A 19,563-nucleotide genomic window follows, 5' to 3' on the forward strand; every position below is an offset into this window, starting at 1 on the left:
CCCTGGCTTCTTCCCACTAGTTATGACTAGCACCACCCCTCGATATCAGAAATGTCTCCAGACCACACCAGATTCCTTCAGGGTGACAGTTTAGGGCCAGTTGAGGGCCATAGATGTCAAAGGCTTTCTTGGACAGATTGTGCCAACACCAGAAAGTGATACTGGTGGAAGATGACGTGGTAATTTTCTATCCTTGGCAAAAGCATAAGGGCAATTCTCATGGATGGATGAATGGATATTCAGGAGTTTCTCCCCAGTGAGAGCCAGTCACCAAGACAAAAATCTCAGTGTCCTCTTTAGCTTCCCCCTTTATCTCTCATCTCATCCCAATCCATCCCTCTGAATAACCATTCCAACTTGTAAATGCTTCCTCTGCCTTTTTGTACTGATGATGCTAAAATGCTAACTTAAGGTCCCAGAGTCTAAAATCAAGAAACCAACATTTTTTATGGATCTGCCATGTGTCAGCCACCCTGCTAACGTGTACATAATCTCACACAATACTCTCAGCCACCCTTAAAGAAGTTTTCTGTACCTGTCTCACCAGTGAGGAGTTGGGAACACAGATTTACACTGCCCAGCGGTAGAGTTTGGAAAATGGTAAGCAGGTCTTCCGATGTTGTTAAAAGAATATTTTTACCCCATTTTTCAAATATAACCAATATCTACTTAGAAAGTCATCACTACCTCTTTGAAAATTTAACCGGTATCTACTTGAAACTCTGGAGCTCCTGGCTTGTGAATAAGAATTGTGTTTGGAGAAACGTATATGCAAGGTCCCAGAGCCACAGGACAGTGGAGAAAATAGGACTCTTACACATCATTAGATAGTGACCACTTCGAGGTCATTCTGTTATTCAACAAATATGAGCTGAGGGCTTACTCCATGCCTGGACCTCTGTACACGAGTCAAGACAGACAGGGTCCCTGCCCTTATGGAACTTATATTCTAATAGGGGAGACATCCAGCATACAAGTAAACAAATGAATAAATAATTACAGTCTATGATACGTGCTGTGAAGGAAATGAGCAGTGAGAGGAGGAGATGGCGAGTAATTGGGTGAGGGGCAGCTTCTTTACATAGGGTGGTCAGGGAAGTTGTCTTTGACTTTGACATCTCCCACAGCATACTGTACTCCCTCAAAAGTGTTAGTGCTTCTTCTTGATCACCTGGCACAGTGCCTGGCCCAGTGTAGATGCTCCTAAGCCTTGATTGTATGAAAAGATTATGATGTTTTTCCTTTGTAGCCTCAGAGCCTAAAAACCTCTAGTAAGTGTATTAGTTACTTCTTGCTGCTGTAACAAATTACCACAAACTTAGTAACTTAAAAAAGCACAGATTTATTATCTCACAGTTCTGAAGGTCAGGCATCCTCAAGGTGTCAGCAAGACTGTGTTCCTTCTAGAGGCTCTAGGGGAGAATCTGCTTTCTTGCCTTTTCTGCCTTCTAGATTCCTTGACTTGTGACCTTGTCCTCTGTTTTCAAAGCCAGCAGCATAACATCTTCCAGTGTCTCTCTCTCTCTCTCTCATTCTGACCTTCCTGCCTCTCTTGTAATTACATTGGCCTACTCATATAATCCTGGATAATCTCCCCATTTTAAGATCCTTGACTTAATCAAATCTATGAAGCCCCTTTTCCCATATAAGGTAACACGTTCACACGTTCCAGGGATTAGGTCACCTTTGGGGTCCGGATTCAGCCTATCACAGTAAGCAATAAATGTTCATTTTATTCCCATGCCTGTCTTATTTTACAAATGAAAAACTTGCAGTTAAATGAATTGCCCAAAATCACACACTTGGATACAGCTTTAGATCCTGGTCACTCCATCTAAGTACATTATCATTATTCTCTCTATATCTATATTCTCTCTAGACTCTGTTCTTTATAGCACTCAGCACACTTCACATGTCTTTGATTATTTGCTTTGTTATTACCAGAAGGGCAGGAAGACACATCACTTTTTTTCACCAAGGTACAGTCACTGCACAGCTCGGTGCCTGACACATAGTGTGCACACCTCTAAAATTTTTTCAGATGAAAGAATGAATATTCTTTTGTATGCTTGGGTAAATAGAACTCAAACTCCTATAAATTATACTGGTCAGCAGCTTCTGATAGGTTAAAAATCCTTAGCTGTTTTTAAAGCATCAAAGAAAAAAGTGAACTTCAATGTTGGCGTATAAATTGAGTCAATAAAGAAGGGGCCCCAAAAGCAAAAATAAACAACTGGGACGTAATTTAACTTAAAAGCTTTTGCACAGCAAAGGAAACCATAAAAAAAACAAGAAGACAACCTATGGACTGAGAGAAAATATTTGCAAACAATGCGACTGACAAGGGCTTAATTTCCGAAATACACAAACAACTTATACAGCTCAGCATCAAAAAACAAAACCAAACCCAAACAACCCAATCAAAAAATGGGAAGAATACCTAAATAGACATTACTCCAAAGAAGACATACAGATGGCCAACAGGCACATGAAAAGATGTTCAACATCACTAATTATTAGAGAAATGCAAATCAAAGCTATAATGAGGTATCACCTCACACCAGTCAGAATGGCCATCATCAAAAAGTCTACAAATAGGGCTTCCCTGGTGGCGCAGTGGTTGAGAGTCCCCAGCAATTCCTAAGAATTTAAAAACAGAAGCCAATTTTACTAATTGCTTATTGTTTGTAAAAGTAATTATCTTAAGTGACTTAAGAACACAATTTTTTAAATATAAATCCATTTTTGGAATACATTCTGAAGACAAATAAATGTACAAAGAATCAAAAAAAAAGTCTACAGATAATAAATGCTGGAGAAGGTGTAGAGAAAAGGGAACCCTCCTACACTGTTGGTGGGAATGTAAATTGGTGCAGCCACTATGGAGAATAGAATGGAGTTTTCCTTAAAAAACTAAAAATGATTCTGCAGTGCCAATCCTGGGCATACATCCGGAGAAAACTCTAATTCAAAAACATACATGCCCCCCGGTGTTCACAGCAGCACTATTTACAATAGCCAAGACATGGAAGCAACCTAAATGTCTATTGACAGATGAATGGATAAAGAAGATGTGATACATATATACAATGGAATATTACTCAGCCATAAAAAAGAATGAAATGCCATTTGCAGCAACATGGATGGACCTAGAGATTATGATACTAAGTGAAGTCAGAGAGAGAAAGCCAAATATCATATTTAACTTATATGTGGAATCTAAAATATGATACAACTGAACATATTTACAAAACAGAAATAGACTCACAGACATAGAAAACAAACATACGGTCACCAAAGGTGAAATGGGGGAAGGATAAATTGTGAATTTGGGATTAACAGGTATACACTACTATATATAAAAATAGATAAACAGCAAGGACCTACTTACTGTATAACATAGGGAACTATATTCAGTATCTTGTAATAACCTATAATGGAAAAGAATCTGAAAAAGAATATATATATAAATGTACATTCTTCCTGTACACCTGAAACATTGTAAATCAACTGTACTTAAATAAAAAATAACGAAGGAAGCCATACCTGGCATTATATTGTCCCATCCGCTAGTGTTGAACTTTGATGTCTGGTATACTGCAACACTGTGTGCATTTGAGTGTGGTATTCTGTATTTACGACTCCATATGCAGTACTTTATCTGTTGACATATTAGCATCAAGAGTCTTTTGGGAGTGTTCCTGAGTAGCTCAATTCATAATTCCAATTCATGATTAGAGGAAGAAGGAAGGCAAAAAACCTAACTGCATGCTTTATCAGTGCATCAGCTTTTCTCTGTTAGGCCTTAAAGAAGTAACAAAGGAGAAATAAAATCACAGTTCTTACTGAACTATGCAAGTAGCACATTTATGGGTTCACTTAGCAAGTTGTATGGCATTTAAATAAAAACAAAAAATTTTAAAAATATAGGTCACCTCCAACACAAAATGAGTTCTTAGAAGTGTTAAAGAACCTTATGCTAAACAACTATATGAAGGAAAGCTAAACAAACACAACACCTCCTGTTATCATGGAAGGCAAGTTATATTTACACTATGAAGATACTTTGCTTCACGTTGTCCATCTTGCCTAATGAAGACACTGTTTGGTCAAACATGTTTTACATCTGACATCCGTTTCTCTTAGGAAATAATATACCTGTCATTCAAGGGGTTATTGAAACAAAAAATATGAAGCCAAAGGGAGATGTCTTTACTTTTTTTTTCAAGTGTCTTAATTTTTTTTAATTAATTTTTATTTTTGGCTGTGTTGGGTCTTCATTGCTGTGCACGGGCTTTCTCTAGTTGTGGCGAGCGGGGGCTACTCTTTGTTGCAGTGCACAGGCTTTTCATTATGGTGGCTTCTCTTATTGCAGAGCACGGGCTCTAGGCATGCGGGCTTCAGTAGTTGTGGCATGCAGCCTCAGTAGTCATGACGCGCGGGCTCTAGAGTGCAGGCTCTGTAGTTGTGGCACGTGGGCTTAGTTGCTCCGCGGCATATGGGATCTTCCCGGACCAGGGCTCAAACCCCTGTCCCTTGCATTGGCAGGTGGATTCTTAACCCCTGCACCACCAGCAAAGTCCAGAGATGTCTTTACTTTTAGTATTGCTTTTAAGATCCCAGATTCTTACCCCGACTTGTATTTACTTTGATTCTAGTGGCCAAGGATGTCAATATTCTTTTTGATGAATTGGAAGCTGTCAACAGTCCTTGCAAAGATGATGATTCTCTCCTTCACCCTGGAAACCTGACCAGTACTTCAGATGATGCTAGCAGATTGGAAGCAGGGGGAGAGGTAAGAGTGTGCGATTTCTTAAAAACACGATTCTTGATCCAGGCAGGAATCTGAGAAGCATAATGCAGTAGATTGTTTAAAGTCATCATCTCATTGAACTGTGGGTTCCTGAGGAAAAAAAGGACCAGGTCTTGTAATCCTGTGATGTCCTCTAGGAGTCTAGCACATTTCAGGGATCTGAAATCTACTTACTCTCAAAACAGATTTTCAGTGGGTCATGCACTTACCTTATACCTAAAGGCATTTTGTTTTTATAGAGAAGATTCTTAAAACCACCCATCATTTTAAAATGATCTACGTTCTGGGTGTCGCTAACTAGTAAAGAGTTAGCTTTACAAGGATGTTGAAATCTTGTAAAATTGAAATGAAATCAATTTCTGTTGAAATCTCCCAGCATGTAGAACAGTGAAACAGAGTGGACCAGACCTCAGTAGGTGTTGTGTTGTCTGAAGCCTCTCTGAGTTTCCATTTGCCTCTGTAATCTGGGAACTCATTGCAATTGTAAATAGACCCATCTGTTCTTGTGTCATTTTGGGGGAAAAAATAAGTATTTTGTTAAAGGCATTCACTGTTGCTCAGCTGTGTCTCAGTGGAGTTTAAGATCTCCTTTGTATATGCACTAGGTTTAGGTGATAGGAGCGCAGATCAGAGTCAACTAATTTATTGTGTATTCTTAACGTTTTTATTATTCCAGAGGCTGTTAACTAGTGAAAGGATAACACCTTTGACCAGGGAAAATTGTCTACTTCTACCAAGCTTCCCAGTCCTCTCTATAAATTCCATATGCTACTTATCTCTGTGTGGGGTTTTTTTTGTTTTTGTTTTTGTTTTTTTAAGAAAAAACTCATTCTATCATCATCTCTTCACACAGAAACTTTGGATGCCATAATGTGGCATAAAGGAAGGACTTTGAAAGGCACCTCAGAAAGCAGCTAGTGTAATCCCCTTAATTCATAGATGATGAAACAGTCTCAGGTAGGTTAGGGCTTTGCTAACCCTCCTCCTGAAGCCTTGGCTGGTTTTGCAGATAGATGCTAATGTGTTAAATCTACAGGATAGTTCCCTTCCCTGGCAGATGATTGTTAAGAAAGTGTTCATTTGGGTAGACTTCTGAGTAATTCTTAAGGCAGAAGCCAAAAATCGTCAGTGAGGATTGGTCATCAATTATAAATACCTACACCAGGTATGAGACATGTTATTTCCATCACTCCTGACTGAGATTTTCCTTTTGGATGAGGTTGCATGCCTGTCACTTGTGCATGAATATGGATTCTAGCAATGGCCTTGGGGGTCTGGCATGTGTTCCTTCTTCATACTACTATTTGGAAACTGATGTGTACTGTGTCCTCCAATTTATTGTGTGTTTATGCATACAGTTGACCCTTGAATGACGTAGGTTTGAACTGTGTGGGTCCACCTATACATGGATGTTTTTCAATAGTAGACACTGCATTACTACATGGTATGTGGTTGGTTGAATCTGTGATGCCGAGGAACTGTGGATATGGAGGCCCCACTATGACTATAAGTTACAAGTGGATTTAACCCCGTTGTTGTTCACAACTGTATACACAAATATCACAAGAAAAATATTTTTCTTATTGTGGGAAAAAAATTTGAGAAACCCTGAACTAAAGTATTACTGAAACCATCAAACCACTTGTGGTCCCATCCTTCTCTCCTCCCGGATGGACTGTCTTCCTGAATTTTTGTGTTTTTTATTCTCTTGCTCTAAAAATGGTTTTACCATGCATACGTAAGTAGCCTTAACAACTCATTTTACATTGATTTTATTTTGTGCTTTATAAAAAATGGTATCATGCAGTATAAAGTCTTTTGTGACTTGCTTTTTTCTGTCAATATTGTTCTTAAGATTTTTGCTTACTATTAGATGCATCAGTAGTTCATTTTCGCTGCTGTATAATATTCCACTGTATCACGGTTCTACAGTCTATTTATCTATTTGCCTCTTCATTGATTTGCACTGATTCCTATGTTTAAATATTTTTCTCTCATGAATAATGCTGCTGTGGACATTCATATACATGTTTCCTAGTTGCTTTACCAGGAATTTCTGTAGGGATATATGTTATGTAAATGTTCAACTTTACAAGATGATGCTAGTGTGTTTTCCAGAGTAACTATATCAATTTTCACTCTCACCTGTAGAATGTGAGAATTCTCAGTTGCTCCACATCCTTGCCAACATTTGGTATTGTTAGGTGACTTAAGTTTTGCCCATTTGACTGCTTTTTCCAATTTTTATTTTGTTTCCTCTTATTTACATTTTTCATTAATAAAAGTGTAATTTTGATAAAACACAAGGAAATGCATTTAGTTTTAATCGTTCTTTAATATTACTCACCCAAGGCTCAGTTTTGAGTGTCTTAAACTGGTCCCTTTCTCTTTGTGTGCAGACAATACCAGAAAAAAACAAATCAAATGGACTTTACTTCAGAGATGGAAAGTGTCGGATTGACTACATTCTTGTGTACAGAAAATCCAACCCCCATATGGAAAAGAGAGAAATATTTGAAAGAAATATTAGAGCAGAAGGATTACAAATGGAGAAAGAGGTAAATAGTTTGCTTGGATGAGAAAAAATATAAATATACATCTATTCATATTGGGAGACAATTAAAAAATAATCAGTTAGTCATTATGTTAACTGAATGTTTCATTCGCTGAGGGTTTGCCGATCTGCAGTGTGTGGAGAATGTTCTAGCAATTAGATTTTCACAGCACAGTTTGCCTTTGAGAGCATTTTAATGCCAAAAGATTCCGTAAAAATCAAAATATTCAAATTAAATGGATTGTTTCAAAGTGTTATAATTTAGCTGATTTCCTACATCTACTGCTTCTCGATGTTAATGGCGGGTTCTATTTGCATGGATTAAAGAAAACTTCGGATAAAATGCAATCACCCCACCATAGAGGCTCTTTTTACATTTCAGGAAACATAATGGGTTTGGGTATCCTCACACACAGCAGAAGAGACTGGCTGATTTGGCCAAAAACAGCTGGGACTTACAGAGTGATTCTGTTTTTAAAAGACATTCAGGTTGTTTTTATCAAGTTCCCAAACTCAAGGATTACCTTATCAGTGTTTACTCTTCCCCTTCTCTCCTCTGCAGGGGAAGTTTGAGGATGGTACAAGAGGCCCAGCCAAGCCTCTGATAATAATCCACAATGGGATTATTGTGTACCCAGAAACGCTGTGCACACTTCTAGAACTTGGCCCTGTTAGCTGGATTATGTAACTCTTCTCAGATTTTCCCTAAACACTGTGCACGGCTTCTGGAGCTTTTCATAGTCCAGAAGAACATGTTGCCAATTAAAAAGTGTTTGCTTCTGATTCTTCTTTTCAAGGCTAAAGGATAGATCTTTGAAGTCAGACATCCATGTTTTTCTTTATACGGTGAAGGTTGCATGCTAATCTTGGTACACTTTAGATAAAGAGGATGTTTCCAGGTCTGTTAGACTAGCCTCAACTCTGGAGCATTTATAAAACAGAAATAGTATTTTTCTGGAAGTCTCCAAAAAGAGAATTAGAAAAACAGTGAGATGAGTATAGCCTTAAGGGAACAGGTTCTCATTCTCAGGAAAGCGGAAGCAGATAGCTCAAAAGACTGCATCAGCTGGAGTTTCCCCCAGAGCAACCAAGCAACCAACGGAGTGAAATACGTTGTTTTTTCCACTTTCGTGGGGTTCCAGAAAATCTTTCCTGTACCCGCTGAACATACCTTCGATAAATCTTGTTCTCTAAGTTTCTATTGAGACAGTTGTGTATTCTTTTCCTAACATTGATAGTGCATTAATATTTTATCCCTAAAAATCTTTTCTTCATCTTTTATTCTAAGTTTCAGAATTTTTATGTAAAGAAATAAAAGATCTGTATTGCGACATGATCTGAAATAACGAAAGTCCTTCGTTGTGATCCATTCTGACGCTGTCCAAGTTTTGATTCCCATCAAAACTAGGTAGCTTTCTTCAGTTAATGAAAAATTTATATTTTGAGCTTCATAACTATTCTCTCCACTCCTGGGGCTTCTTTTGTGTAGGTCTTTTCAATGTCATTTTGTGGCTTACAAGTTAAAACTCAAAAAGCCTAATACTTTTCCAAATAAAATACATTACTAAAGAAATGACAAGTCTCCTGTATGTCTCCTAAAAATCATCTGTACTACAGTATTCAGCTGCCAGAATTAGAGCAGGTAGCTGAGGACGGTTATTCTGTCTTTTAGTGTGCAGTTGGTTCTGTGTAGTCCAGAGTTGACCGTAGTGTGTTAGATGTTCAGCTCATATGATTTTAGTGGTATACAAGATAATTTTGTTTGGTTCTAATTTAAAACAAATTTTAATGCCTAGGTATTTATTTTAATTTTTACTGGAAAAAATAGCAGCTGGGAAAAGGGCAATATCACCATTTGGCAAAACTTGATAAAAACTTACCTAAGCATCTCTCTCTCTCCCTTCCCCCCAAAAGTTCTTCTCTTGGTGGCAGCTTCCCTACAGTCCTCTATCCACTACCAACAGCTTGGTTTTCTGGAAACTTCTTCCTAAGCAGCTTTTCCCTGTGGCCCAACTTCTGCATAAGCAGCACAGTTTGACTCTAACTCTGTCTCTGAGCTCTGCTTTGCGTCCTCACAGCCACAGCCAGTTCAGCAAGAAGCGGGGGACCTCTGCACATCTTTCCTTGCTTAGAGGCAGCAGGAAATTATAGCTAAGTTAATTTTCCCTGTCACAACTAATTAAAATAAAATGTCCCTTGTATGAACAGTAAATCTGTATCTCCATTGTATTATTAGATTTAAAACCCATCAGAAGCACTTTTATTTAAATCTAGTGTTTTCATAAACAGTTTCAGTAGAAAGACAGCAATTTTAATAGCTATTTCAGCTTCCAGAAGTTACTTCCACCTTTTGTACAAAAAACAAAGAACATAGTTCAAGGTGGAAAAGAAAAAAGAAAACCCAGGGGGCTTCCTGTGAATACACATATACCTGATGTATAATCAGTGATGAACACTAAGTACGTTGTATGAATTATTAGTATCGTCTTCATTAGCTGTGTGTCATGATGTCCAACAGTTACGGAAAATGTTTCACAGACTTAGAAGCTTTTGTTTCCAAATCGGTAAAGACAGGCTCTGTAGTTGAACAGTTTAATAGAAAGAGAATCTTTATCTCTTTTAACATTGAAAGTCAAGAAACACAGCCAGGAAAATCTTTAATTCATGATAAAAGTGAGGATGTAGTCAAATTTCATCTTTCGTGGAAACTATGCCCCCCACCTGATTAGTCAGCAGGTAAGTGCTTGTTTTGGCACCCTGGGTCTTTAATATTCTGTAACTCATCTTTCATATAAGCCCAGAGAAAGCAATTCACAGCAGAGTTCCCAAATAAAGTATCAAATCCAAGTGATTTTCTTCTTAAGTGTCTGTTTAAAGAGATTCCCTTCTTTAAAGGTAAACTCATATTTATAAATTCACATTTTGATGAATTTATAAATAAAAAATATTTTTTTTCATTTTTAATTTTATGTCCATCATTGACTCTTTGGTACCTATTTTTAAATCATTATCAGTAAGAGGTTTATATCTTCCTTCATATAAAGGGTCAGGTCGTGGATGACTTTGGAATTATTTGGGATGTATGGGTACCAGTTAGATTAATGGAGCACCCTTCCTCTTTAGAATCACACAGAACATGGGGAAAAACTCATATCATCAGTTGTTTACCAAATAACTGTATTTATATAAATCATACCATCTTGATGATAGTTAACTTCATTCAACACATATTTATTATACACTTACTCTCTGCCAGGCACTGCCTTAAGCACTAAGAACTCAGCAGTGAATAAAACAGACAAAAAATTCCTGCCGGGCTTCCCTGGTGGTGCAGTGGTTGAGAGTCCGCCTGCCGATGCAGGGGACACGGGTTCGTGCCCCAGTCCGGGAGGATCCCACATGCTGCGGAGCGGCTGGGCCCGTGAGCCATGGCCGCTGAGCCTGCGCGTCTGGAGCCTGTGCTCCGCGACGGGAGAGGCCACAACAGTGAGAGGCCTGCGTACCGCAAAAAAAAAAAAAAAAAAAAAAATCCTGCCCTGTTGGAACTTAAGAACAAAGTAAATGAGGAAATCTGTGTTGAAGAACAATAAATGCTAAGGAGAAAAAAGTAAAGCAGGAAGTGTCGAGAGGGGCTTGCAATTTTATGAAAGTTGGTAAAGGTGGGCCTCTTTCCTAGGCAACAAGAACAGCATGTGCAAAGGCCCTGAATCAGGAGCATGCCTGGTGTGTTTATGGAACAGTAAAGAGGCCAGTGTGACAGGAGTTGACTGAGCAGAGTAGAGAATAGTGAGAAATTATATCAGAGAGGCAACGGAAGTCAGATGACATCAGGTCTTAGTGGTCACTGGGCAACTTTAGTTTTTCTCTGCATGACATGGGAAATCACTGGACAGTTCTGAGCCAAGGCATGATGAGATCTGGTTTCTGTTTTATTAGGGTCATTGGGGTTTCCTGGTGATAGTAGACGGTGGGAAGTGGGGAGGTGGGGAGGGCAGAAGCAGAGAGGTCAGTTAGGAGATTTGTCACAAGAATCCAAGAGAGAGGTGATGGTGGCTTGGCCAAGTGCACAGCAGAGGAGATGCTGAGAAGAGTAGGAAGTAGAGCCGATGGGAACTGAAGACAGATTGAATGGGTGATGTGAAGGAGTCACAGGCCATTCATCTGTCATACACTGTTCATTTAAAGAGTTGGAAGAGGGACTTCCCTGGTGGTCCAGTGGTTACAAACCCGCCCTTCCAGTGCAGGGGGCGTGACTTGGGTCCCTGATCGGGGAACTAAGATCCCACATGCTGCATGACACGGCCAAAAACAGAAAAATAAAGAGTTGGAAGAACTGCCATTTACAGGGCAGCAGAGGGAAGTGGGTTCCCTTGTAGACATGTTAAGTTTGAGGTGTACCGGTGGTGGGGATGTTGAGTAGGAGGGAAGAGTCTGGAAGACAGGCAGAGATCTGGGCTGGAAAACCTAGAGGGTGTGGTGCCTGGAGGGAAGTGTTTCAGGAGGGAAGGAGCAGTTGTGTCAGATGCTGCTGCTGGACGGGGTAAGATGAAGACTGAAAGTTAGTCACTGAATTTAGCAAGGTGGAGGGTTCTGGGGAGCTGGGCAAGAGAAGTTTCCACGGAGAGGTGGAAGTGAAATCATGACTAAATGTGTTCAAGAATGGGAGGAGAAAATGTGGAGACAGCAGATAGAAATAGCTCTTTGACGGAGTTTCACTTTAAAGGAAAAGAGAGAAATGGAGTGATAAGTGGTGTAAGACTTTGGGTCAAGAAAGCGTTCTTTTTATTTAAGATGGGAGAAATAACTGCATGATTTCATGCTAACAGAAATAATTTGAGAGGCAAACTTGATGTTGGGGAAAAGTGAGGGAAGAATTTTTGGAGCAGCGTCCTCAAAGCAGTAAAAAAAGAACGGCCACGAGTTCCTCCCATGCAGGGTCCCACCTGCCTGCATCTATGTCCACAAATGCAGCCGTGGCCTTGCTGCTGAGGGTGTTCTGACTGTGCTCCTAGCTTAAGCCACCCCTTTGCTTTGGGCATAACACCGCATCCTCTCAGTCCTACTCAAGGACATTGCTCCCTCCAAATAGAAAATGTAGTAAGCTTTAAAAACAGAAATTTACAAAAGAGTTCAATGTGTCAAAATAGCCTGTTTGTGTTTTCACTTGTTTCTCAGAAGGATTGGGAATCTTGGACATTTTTCTTTGAGATGACGACAAAAAATAGTATTATTAAATTCTCACTCTTGCCTTCGTGAATCACTTACTATTATCATCTCCATTTTATAGGTGAGACAGTTGAGGCAAAGCAGTAGCTTGCCCCAGGTGGCAAAGCCAGTAAGAGATGAAGCCCAGATTAAAACTTGAGCCTACTTACTCTTTACCCTTAGATCATGTTGATTCCTAGTATTTAAAAATGAATCTCAGTAAAGAAGATGTGGCACATATATACAATGGAATATTACTCAGCCATAAAAAGAAATGAAACTGAGTTATTTGTAATGAGGTGGATGGACCTAGAGCCTGTCATACAGAGTGAAGTAAGTCAGAAAGAGAAAGACAAATACCGTATGCTAACACATATATATGGAATCTAAAAAAAATGGTTCTGATGAACCTAAGGGAGGACAAGAATAAAGACACAGATGTAGAGAATGGACTTGAGCACACGGGGAGGGGGAAGGGTAAGCTGGGACGAAGTGAGAGAGCGGCACGGCCATATATACACTACCAAACGTAAAATAGATAGCTAGTGGGAAGCAGCTGCACAGCACAGGGAGATCAGCTCATGCTTTGTGACCACCTAGAGGGGTGGGATAGGGAGGGTGGGAGGGAGACGCAGAGGGAGGAGATATGGGGATATGCGTATGCACATAGCTGACTCATTTTGTTATAGAGCAGAAGCTAACACAGCATTGTAAAGCAGTTATACTCCAATAAAGATGTTAAAAAAGAGAATCTCAGGGTTGAATAAGTTAGGACACAAGTGGAGTTATGAGGGGGAACCAGGAAAATTGGGGTGCGTAATGAAATTGGGTGCTATCTTGACTGTATTTCCTTGCACCCTGGCTGCCAGTAGCCATGGATTTGAATCTTGATACAACTACTTATTAGCTGAATGGTCTTGAGCAGTTTTTCAAACTTTTCTGGATCTCAGCTTCCACATTTTTAATAATGAGGATAATATTATTTACCATGAACTGTGTGAGGATTAAGTGAGCCCATGCAGGTGAATACGCAGTACAGTGTAAATCCTTTTTATTTTACCTGTTTTACCTTCTATTCGTGGCAAACAATTTATGGCTGTGATATAAAAGTTCTTTGTAAAGTATTTTTAGAAGTCAAATTCAGGAAACACAGGAAATTAAAATATTGTAGAGGTTACACAGATTTGGCAAAAATTGAGAAGGTGGCACAAGCATGATTGCAGCCTGTTACCTGGCTAGTTGTGGTGGACAGACCCTAAAGTCAGTGATGCCTGCCGCCTGGTTTTCATGCCTTTGTGCAATCTCCTCTCCTTGAGCGCAGGTGAGACCTGTGACTTGCTTTTACCCAACAGAATATGGCGAATGTAGCGGGATGTTACTTCTGTGGTTATTTATATTATGGTATATAAAACCCTGTCTCAGCTGACTGGAGTTAGAGAGACTCTCCTCTGCTGACTTTGAAGAAGTAAAAGCTCCCATATTGTGAAACAGTCTATGAAGGGAGCCCCTATGCAAAGAAAGGGGGTGGTGGCCTCTAGGAGCTGAGAGTTGCTGACAGCTGGCCAGAGGACAGGGACCTCAGTCCTACAACCACAAGGTGAGCTCTACCAACAAATGGCGGATCTTGAAAATAGATCTTTCCTCAGTCGAGCCTCTCTTGAGACTGCAGCCCTGGCCAAGACCTGTATTGCAGCCTGGTGAGACCCTGAAGCAGAGGACCCAGCTAAGCTGTGTCTGGATTCCTGGCCTACAGGAATCTGTAAACTCATTAATATGTGTTGTTTTAAGCCTCTAAATTTGTGGTAATTTGTTACACAGCAACAGTTAACTAACACAGTGGTTAAGAGTCTGGGTTAGACATTCCGAGTTCTCATTTGTTTTCATCATTAAAAGCTATGTGCTCCTAGGAAAGTTAGCTCATCTGCAAAATGAGGCTAATGATGAGATCCATTTCATGGGTTATTATGGTAATTAAATGAAATCATTCATATCAAGTGCTTATCTTTGTACCTGTCATATTGTAAGCAATTAATAAATCTATTACCATCATTATAGTTATCATAACAGCTAAACACAGTGTATTAAAATTTTTACTTTTAAAATAGTTTTTCGGGCTTCCCTGGTGGCACAGTGGTTGAGAGTCCGCTTGCCGATGCAGAGGACACGGGTTCGTGCCCTGGTCTGGGAAGATCCCACATGCCGCGGAGCGGCTGGGTCCGTGAGCCACGGCCACTGAGCCTGCGTGTCCGGAGCCTGTGCTCTGCAATGGGAGCGGCCACAACAGTGAGAGGCCCGCGTACCGCAAAAAAAAAAAAAAAAGTTTTTTCAAGGCAAAGTTTTTGGAAATTTTTTCATACAGTTTATAGATGCCTTAAAATGTAACCATTAGGATAGCAACATCAACTGACTATATATTGCTAATAATGTATATGCATGAATGAGATTAATGATTACCTTCAGTGCTCTTGGAAAAACTTAGAATACCTTAGGTAACATGTTTAACATTGTCAACGTTCAGACATTCATCTGCCGAGAGGATTTGGTTTCAGATTCATCAGGGAATAAAATTATAGAGCAACCCAGAACTGAAAAACTGTACTTGATTGCCCGTCCTAGTCTTGCTTTACACCTATTCAAGGGCAAGCTATACAGAGATTCCCCATGGAAGGTGCTAATCTCACCTAGATTGGTCTCTGCCTTCACAGGCTTCCTGCCCATCCTACCCTTCCTATTTTCATCCCTGTTTATGTTCTGCGACCACTGTTACTACAGATGTTCCCTCTGGATCCAGAGCTCTGAGAATGAAGGGGAAAGAACCAGTCTCCTCCCTTCTTGTATAGTTCAAACCATGATGAGTGTCTAAAATAAATCTGTCCGGACAAACTGAACTATGCAAATTCCTGTCCTCTAGTATTTTCTGGACCCTCAAAAGAGACTTAGGCCTTACTCCACGTAATAATCTCCATTTTCTGATATGTCATATATATATGTATTACCAAGGGTCTCAAGTTGGAGTTGAAGGGAAAGGAAAATTAAGGACAGTCCTAAGCAAAGGGTGAAGAAGGCAGATTTTCTTTTGAAAATCAAAGCCCTGGAAATTCCTTGAGTATTGTCTTAACCTAACTGGGCCGCTATAACAAAATACCATAGGCTGGGTGGGTTGTAAATAACAAAAACTTATTTCTCACAGTTCTAAAGGCCGGAAGTTCAAGATCAAGGCGCTGATGAGGACCCTGTTCCTGGTTCATAGACAGCATCTTCGTGCTGTGTCTTCACATGGTGAAAGGAGGTAGAGAGCTCTCTGAGGTCTCTTTTTTAAAGGAGCTAATCCCATTTTTGAGGGCTCCATGACCTAATGACCTCTCAAAGGCCCCACCTCCTACTACCATCACATGGGGGGTTAGAATTTCAACATATGAATTTTAAGGGGATACAATTCAGATCAGAGCAGTACCTTTCAGGAGTTCATTGTTGATCTGTACTGGCAGTGGACTTTTTTTTTTTTTTTTTTTTTTTTTTTTTTTTTTCGGTATATATATATATATATGTATGTATTTAAACAAGTAATATTCAAATTTTCTTTGTTTCTCTTCCCTTTTCTCCAATTCCTAATGTTATAATTTTTACTACTTGAGGGGCTATAAACATAGAAATCATTTACTTTAAATGATGAAAGGTTGTGTTTCTCTTTTTAGTTTGTACTTGATTTCCTTGACGTCATGTTTGTTTTTGTTTCTTTTTTTGCGGTACGCGGGTCTCTCACTGCCGTGGCCTCTCCCGCTGCGGAGCACAGGCCCCGGACGCGCAGGCTCAGAGGCCACGGCTCACGGGCCCAGCCTCTCTGCGGCATGCGGGATCCTCCTGGACCGGGGCACGAACCGGCGTCCGCTGCATCGGCAGGCGGACTCTCAACCACTGCGCCACCAGGGAAGCCCGGCAGTGGACTTTTTAAAAAGTGGTGTCTGAGGTTGAATTTCTTTCCTGAACAGAAACAGAGCCTGAGGCAAGGATTCTTGCTAAAGTTGTTGATGGGTGGAGTGCTCTCAGGAGAAAGGGGAGTGAGGGAAGTAGAAGAGGTCAGCGGAGAAAAGCTACACTGAGAGTATAGTCTGTGATCCAAGCGGGAAGCTCTGGAGCAGAGGGAGCACCACAGAGCTGGTTCACCTTTAAAGCAGGGGGCCCCCTGCCTATCAGTCATTGGCTGAGGCTGGGGGAGGTGATGGGAGGTGAGTGCTGCTTCTGCTTGGCAGAGGGTAGTTCTTCAACACCCGCAGCTGCTCGGCTTCTGGGCTGTCAACCATCAGAATTCATTACCACTGACACTGATATCTCTACTGATAGTAGAGATGCTGCCAGATCTGTGGTTTTAGATGGCCCACTTTGAGATTGCAGCAGTCAGGGAATTCATGGTGGTCTTGATGGAAGTGAAAAAAAGAGAGAGCATGTACACAGGGGCATTTATTCTGCTTTAATTTGTTCAGTTTTTCCTCTAAGTTTAGGATACTCCATCTTAAAGGCAAGGATTTCATGTGGCTGGCATAATCACTTTGAGGGCAGAGACGGTGTCGTATGGGGTTTTTACAGTAAGACCGAGCCCAGTGCTTAGCTTGTGGGATTTTGAATTTGTTGCAAGAGATTGTAAATAGCTGATTTCCATGGCTGTGTCTGGGTAACATCAATCAGGTTAGCTCTAGGATTTCTCAACCTCAGCACTATTGATGTTTGGGGCTGGGTAATTCTTTGTTGTAGGAGGCTGTTCAGTGTACTGTAGGATGTTTAGCAGCATCCCTAGCCTCTGTCCACTAGATCCCAGCAGTATTCCTCCCTCCACCTCACCAAGTTATGACAACCAAAAATGTCTCCAAGTATGGTCCTATGTCCCCAGGAGCAGGTGTATAAAATTGTCCCTAGCTGAGGACTACTGAGTTAGACTCTTAGTGCAACAAACTGCATAAAGTTGTATCTATGAGATATCTAGAGGAATTCGAGGCAGCTATTCCGTCTCTCATCCACCTGGACCAGCTAACTTAAGCACTCTTAATATCAGACTCTTGAATCATGAAGGTGCCTATGTCTCTGAGGAGAGAGTAGGGTAAATTAAGATTGGCCTTTCGAACCAGACAACAGGGGTTCAGATCCACTTGCTACTTTCTCACTTACTGAGTAAATATCCAGGTGAGGCTCTTAACCACTCTGTGCCTTAGCTTCTTCATTTATTAAACAGTAGATAATCCTGACTAATGAGGCTACTATGTAGATAAAATGAGCCAATACATTATAACACGCTTAGAAGAGAGTCCAGCACATATTAGGTGGTTGTTGGTATTGATAAAGAAGGGAGTGGCTCCAGCCCCTGGTCACCCTGTGTTCTGATCTCAGGCATTCAACCCCGTCCCCTCTTGGACTGAGGGTCGCTGGCTTGTGTCTAGGGAAACCTGAGGGGATCTGGTGTGTGGCAAGACATACCAGTAGTAAGTCCCACCTCATCACCAGGATTTGGTCCTTCTGGTGTCACCTACCATTGCCCTAGATCAGTCCATCAGAATTAGAGCCTCATTCTCACTGCTCCCTCTTCTTAAGGTAGTTTCATCAAATGGTGGGAGCGAGGGGGCTCTCTCCTTCTCTCTCTCTGTCTCATTCTCTCTTTCTCTGTCTTTGTTTCTCTCTCCCTCTTTCTGTCTCTGTCTTCCTCTCCCCACCACTCCTCCTTATTCTCACTCTAAATTTTGGGACCAGTTTAACGAGCTGAGGGCCTACTTATTTTTACCTCAACTGCTTTTGCTTGTTTAGGAAGACAGAGTTTAATCAAAATATTTCTGTTGCCAGGTCAAGATGACCAGTACAAGTTATCCTGAACTGATTTACTCAAAGGATCGTTCTAAATCAATACATATTTCATGTGACTCACGCATATTCCTTTGCTCAAGACAGAACAACATTAAAGAAAAAATATACCCATTATATAAGGCACAGCTGAAGAACTCATGTCACATTATGAACTATTGTTACCAATCCCACGAGAAGAAAATTAATCTAAAAGATCTTCTCACTGGTCTAAAATGAACTTGTCTGATATAAAACACATTTTGCATCGTCATTTGTTACTTACCAAATGTGGGCATTGTAGAGTTGCAGCTGTGAAAGGAACTGAAAGTCTTTTCCTGACTGTTTCTTTTGTTCCTGTTGCTCTTACTACGTGTTATGTTAAATTGCTGAAAACTACACAAAGTATATACTAGGGATATGACATTAATTATTAATTAATGAGATGGAGTGATTTCAAAGCTTTGAAGCGGTCTGGAGAGCTGTAAATCCACGGTCTCCTGCTTGTAATCCTTACAAGTGGAAAACTTGAAAAAGGCGAACTGCAAGCTGAGGCTTATGAACCAAGACTGATGTGCTTCAATTGCAAAGGTGATGATGCAGCCGTGTCCCTGGAGGCAGAGACCAAGGCTTAACTCGCTTCCTGTTGTGTCTTAGGCATATTTTAAGAGCAGTCGATGGCATCCGATGATTCCATTTCCAGATGGAGTCTTTCTTCATTCATTCATCAAATATCTAAATGAGCATCATGTCCACTGTGAGGGAAGAGAAGCATTAAATGTGTCAGGTGCGATGAGTACTGTGGAGAAAATATGCAGGAATCCTGGGAGGGAGTCACTGTTTTGTTCAGGGGTACAAGGCAAGTCTCCAAGATAATGAGCTAAGAGAGAAGTTGGCATGTGCATTCCTAAACCCAGCTCTCAAAAGCCCCTCAGAGTCTTCCCACTGTGGGGATTACTTTTGCCTTGCATTTCCCCATGTGTGGACTGGGATGAGGGTTGGAAGAATAAGTGGAATCACTAAGTAGGGTGAGGGTGTGTCCTATAGAAGGAGGGAAACTGGCTGGATTTGGCTGGGGTGGGGGTGGGGAAGATGACAGGGTTTGCATCTCCGCGACCTCTCCCAGGGCGTAGAGCAGGGACAAATCAAGTGCCTGAGCAGTGTTGGG

General features: G+C 40.7%; 1 protein-coding gene across 4 annotated transcripts in view; it reads left to right on the forward strand.

Moving 5' to 3' along the window:
• The window catches only part of ANO4 (anoctamin 4), a 448,962-nt gene that overhangs the window by 243,923 nt on the left and 185,476 nt on the right, over positions 1 to 19,563 (forward strand). For all 4 annotated transcript variants that reach the window (XM_007465342.1, XM_007465339.1, XM_007465341.1 and 1 more), the window contains 2 exons: positions 4,659 to 4,795; positions 7,213 to 7,371. In XM_007465342.1, the coding sequence (XP_007465404.1) occupies positions 4,659 to 4,795; positions 7,213 to 7,371 (296 nt within the window). The remainder of the gene's footprint in view (positions 1 to 4,658; positions 4,796 to 7,212; positions 7,372 to 19,563) is intronic.

This window comes from Lipotes vexillifer, unplaced genomic scaffold (assembly GCF_000442215.2).
Source record: "Lipotes vexillifer unplaced genomic scaffold, Lipotes_vexillifer_v1.1 scaffold141, whole genome shotgun sequence".
NCBI lineage: Eukaryota > Metazoa > Chordata > Mammalia > Artiodactyla > Lipotidae > Lipotes > Lipotes vexillifer.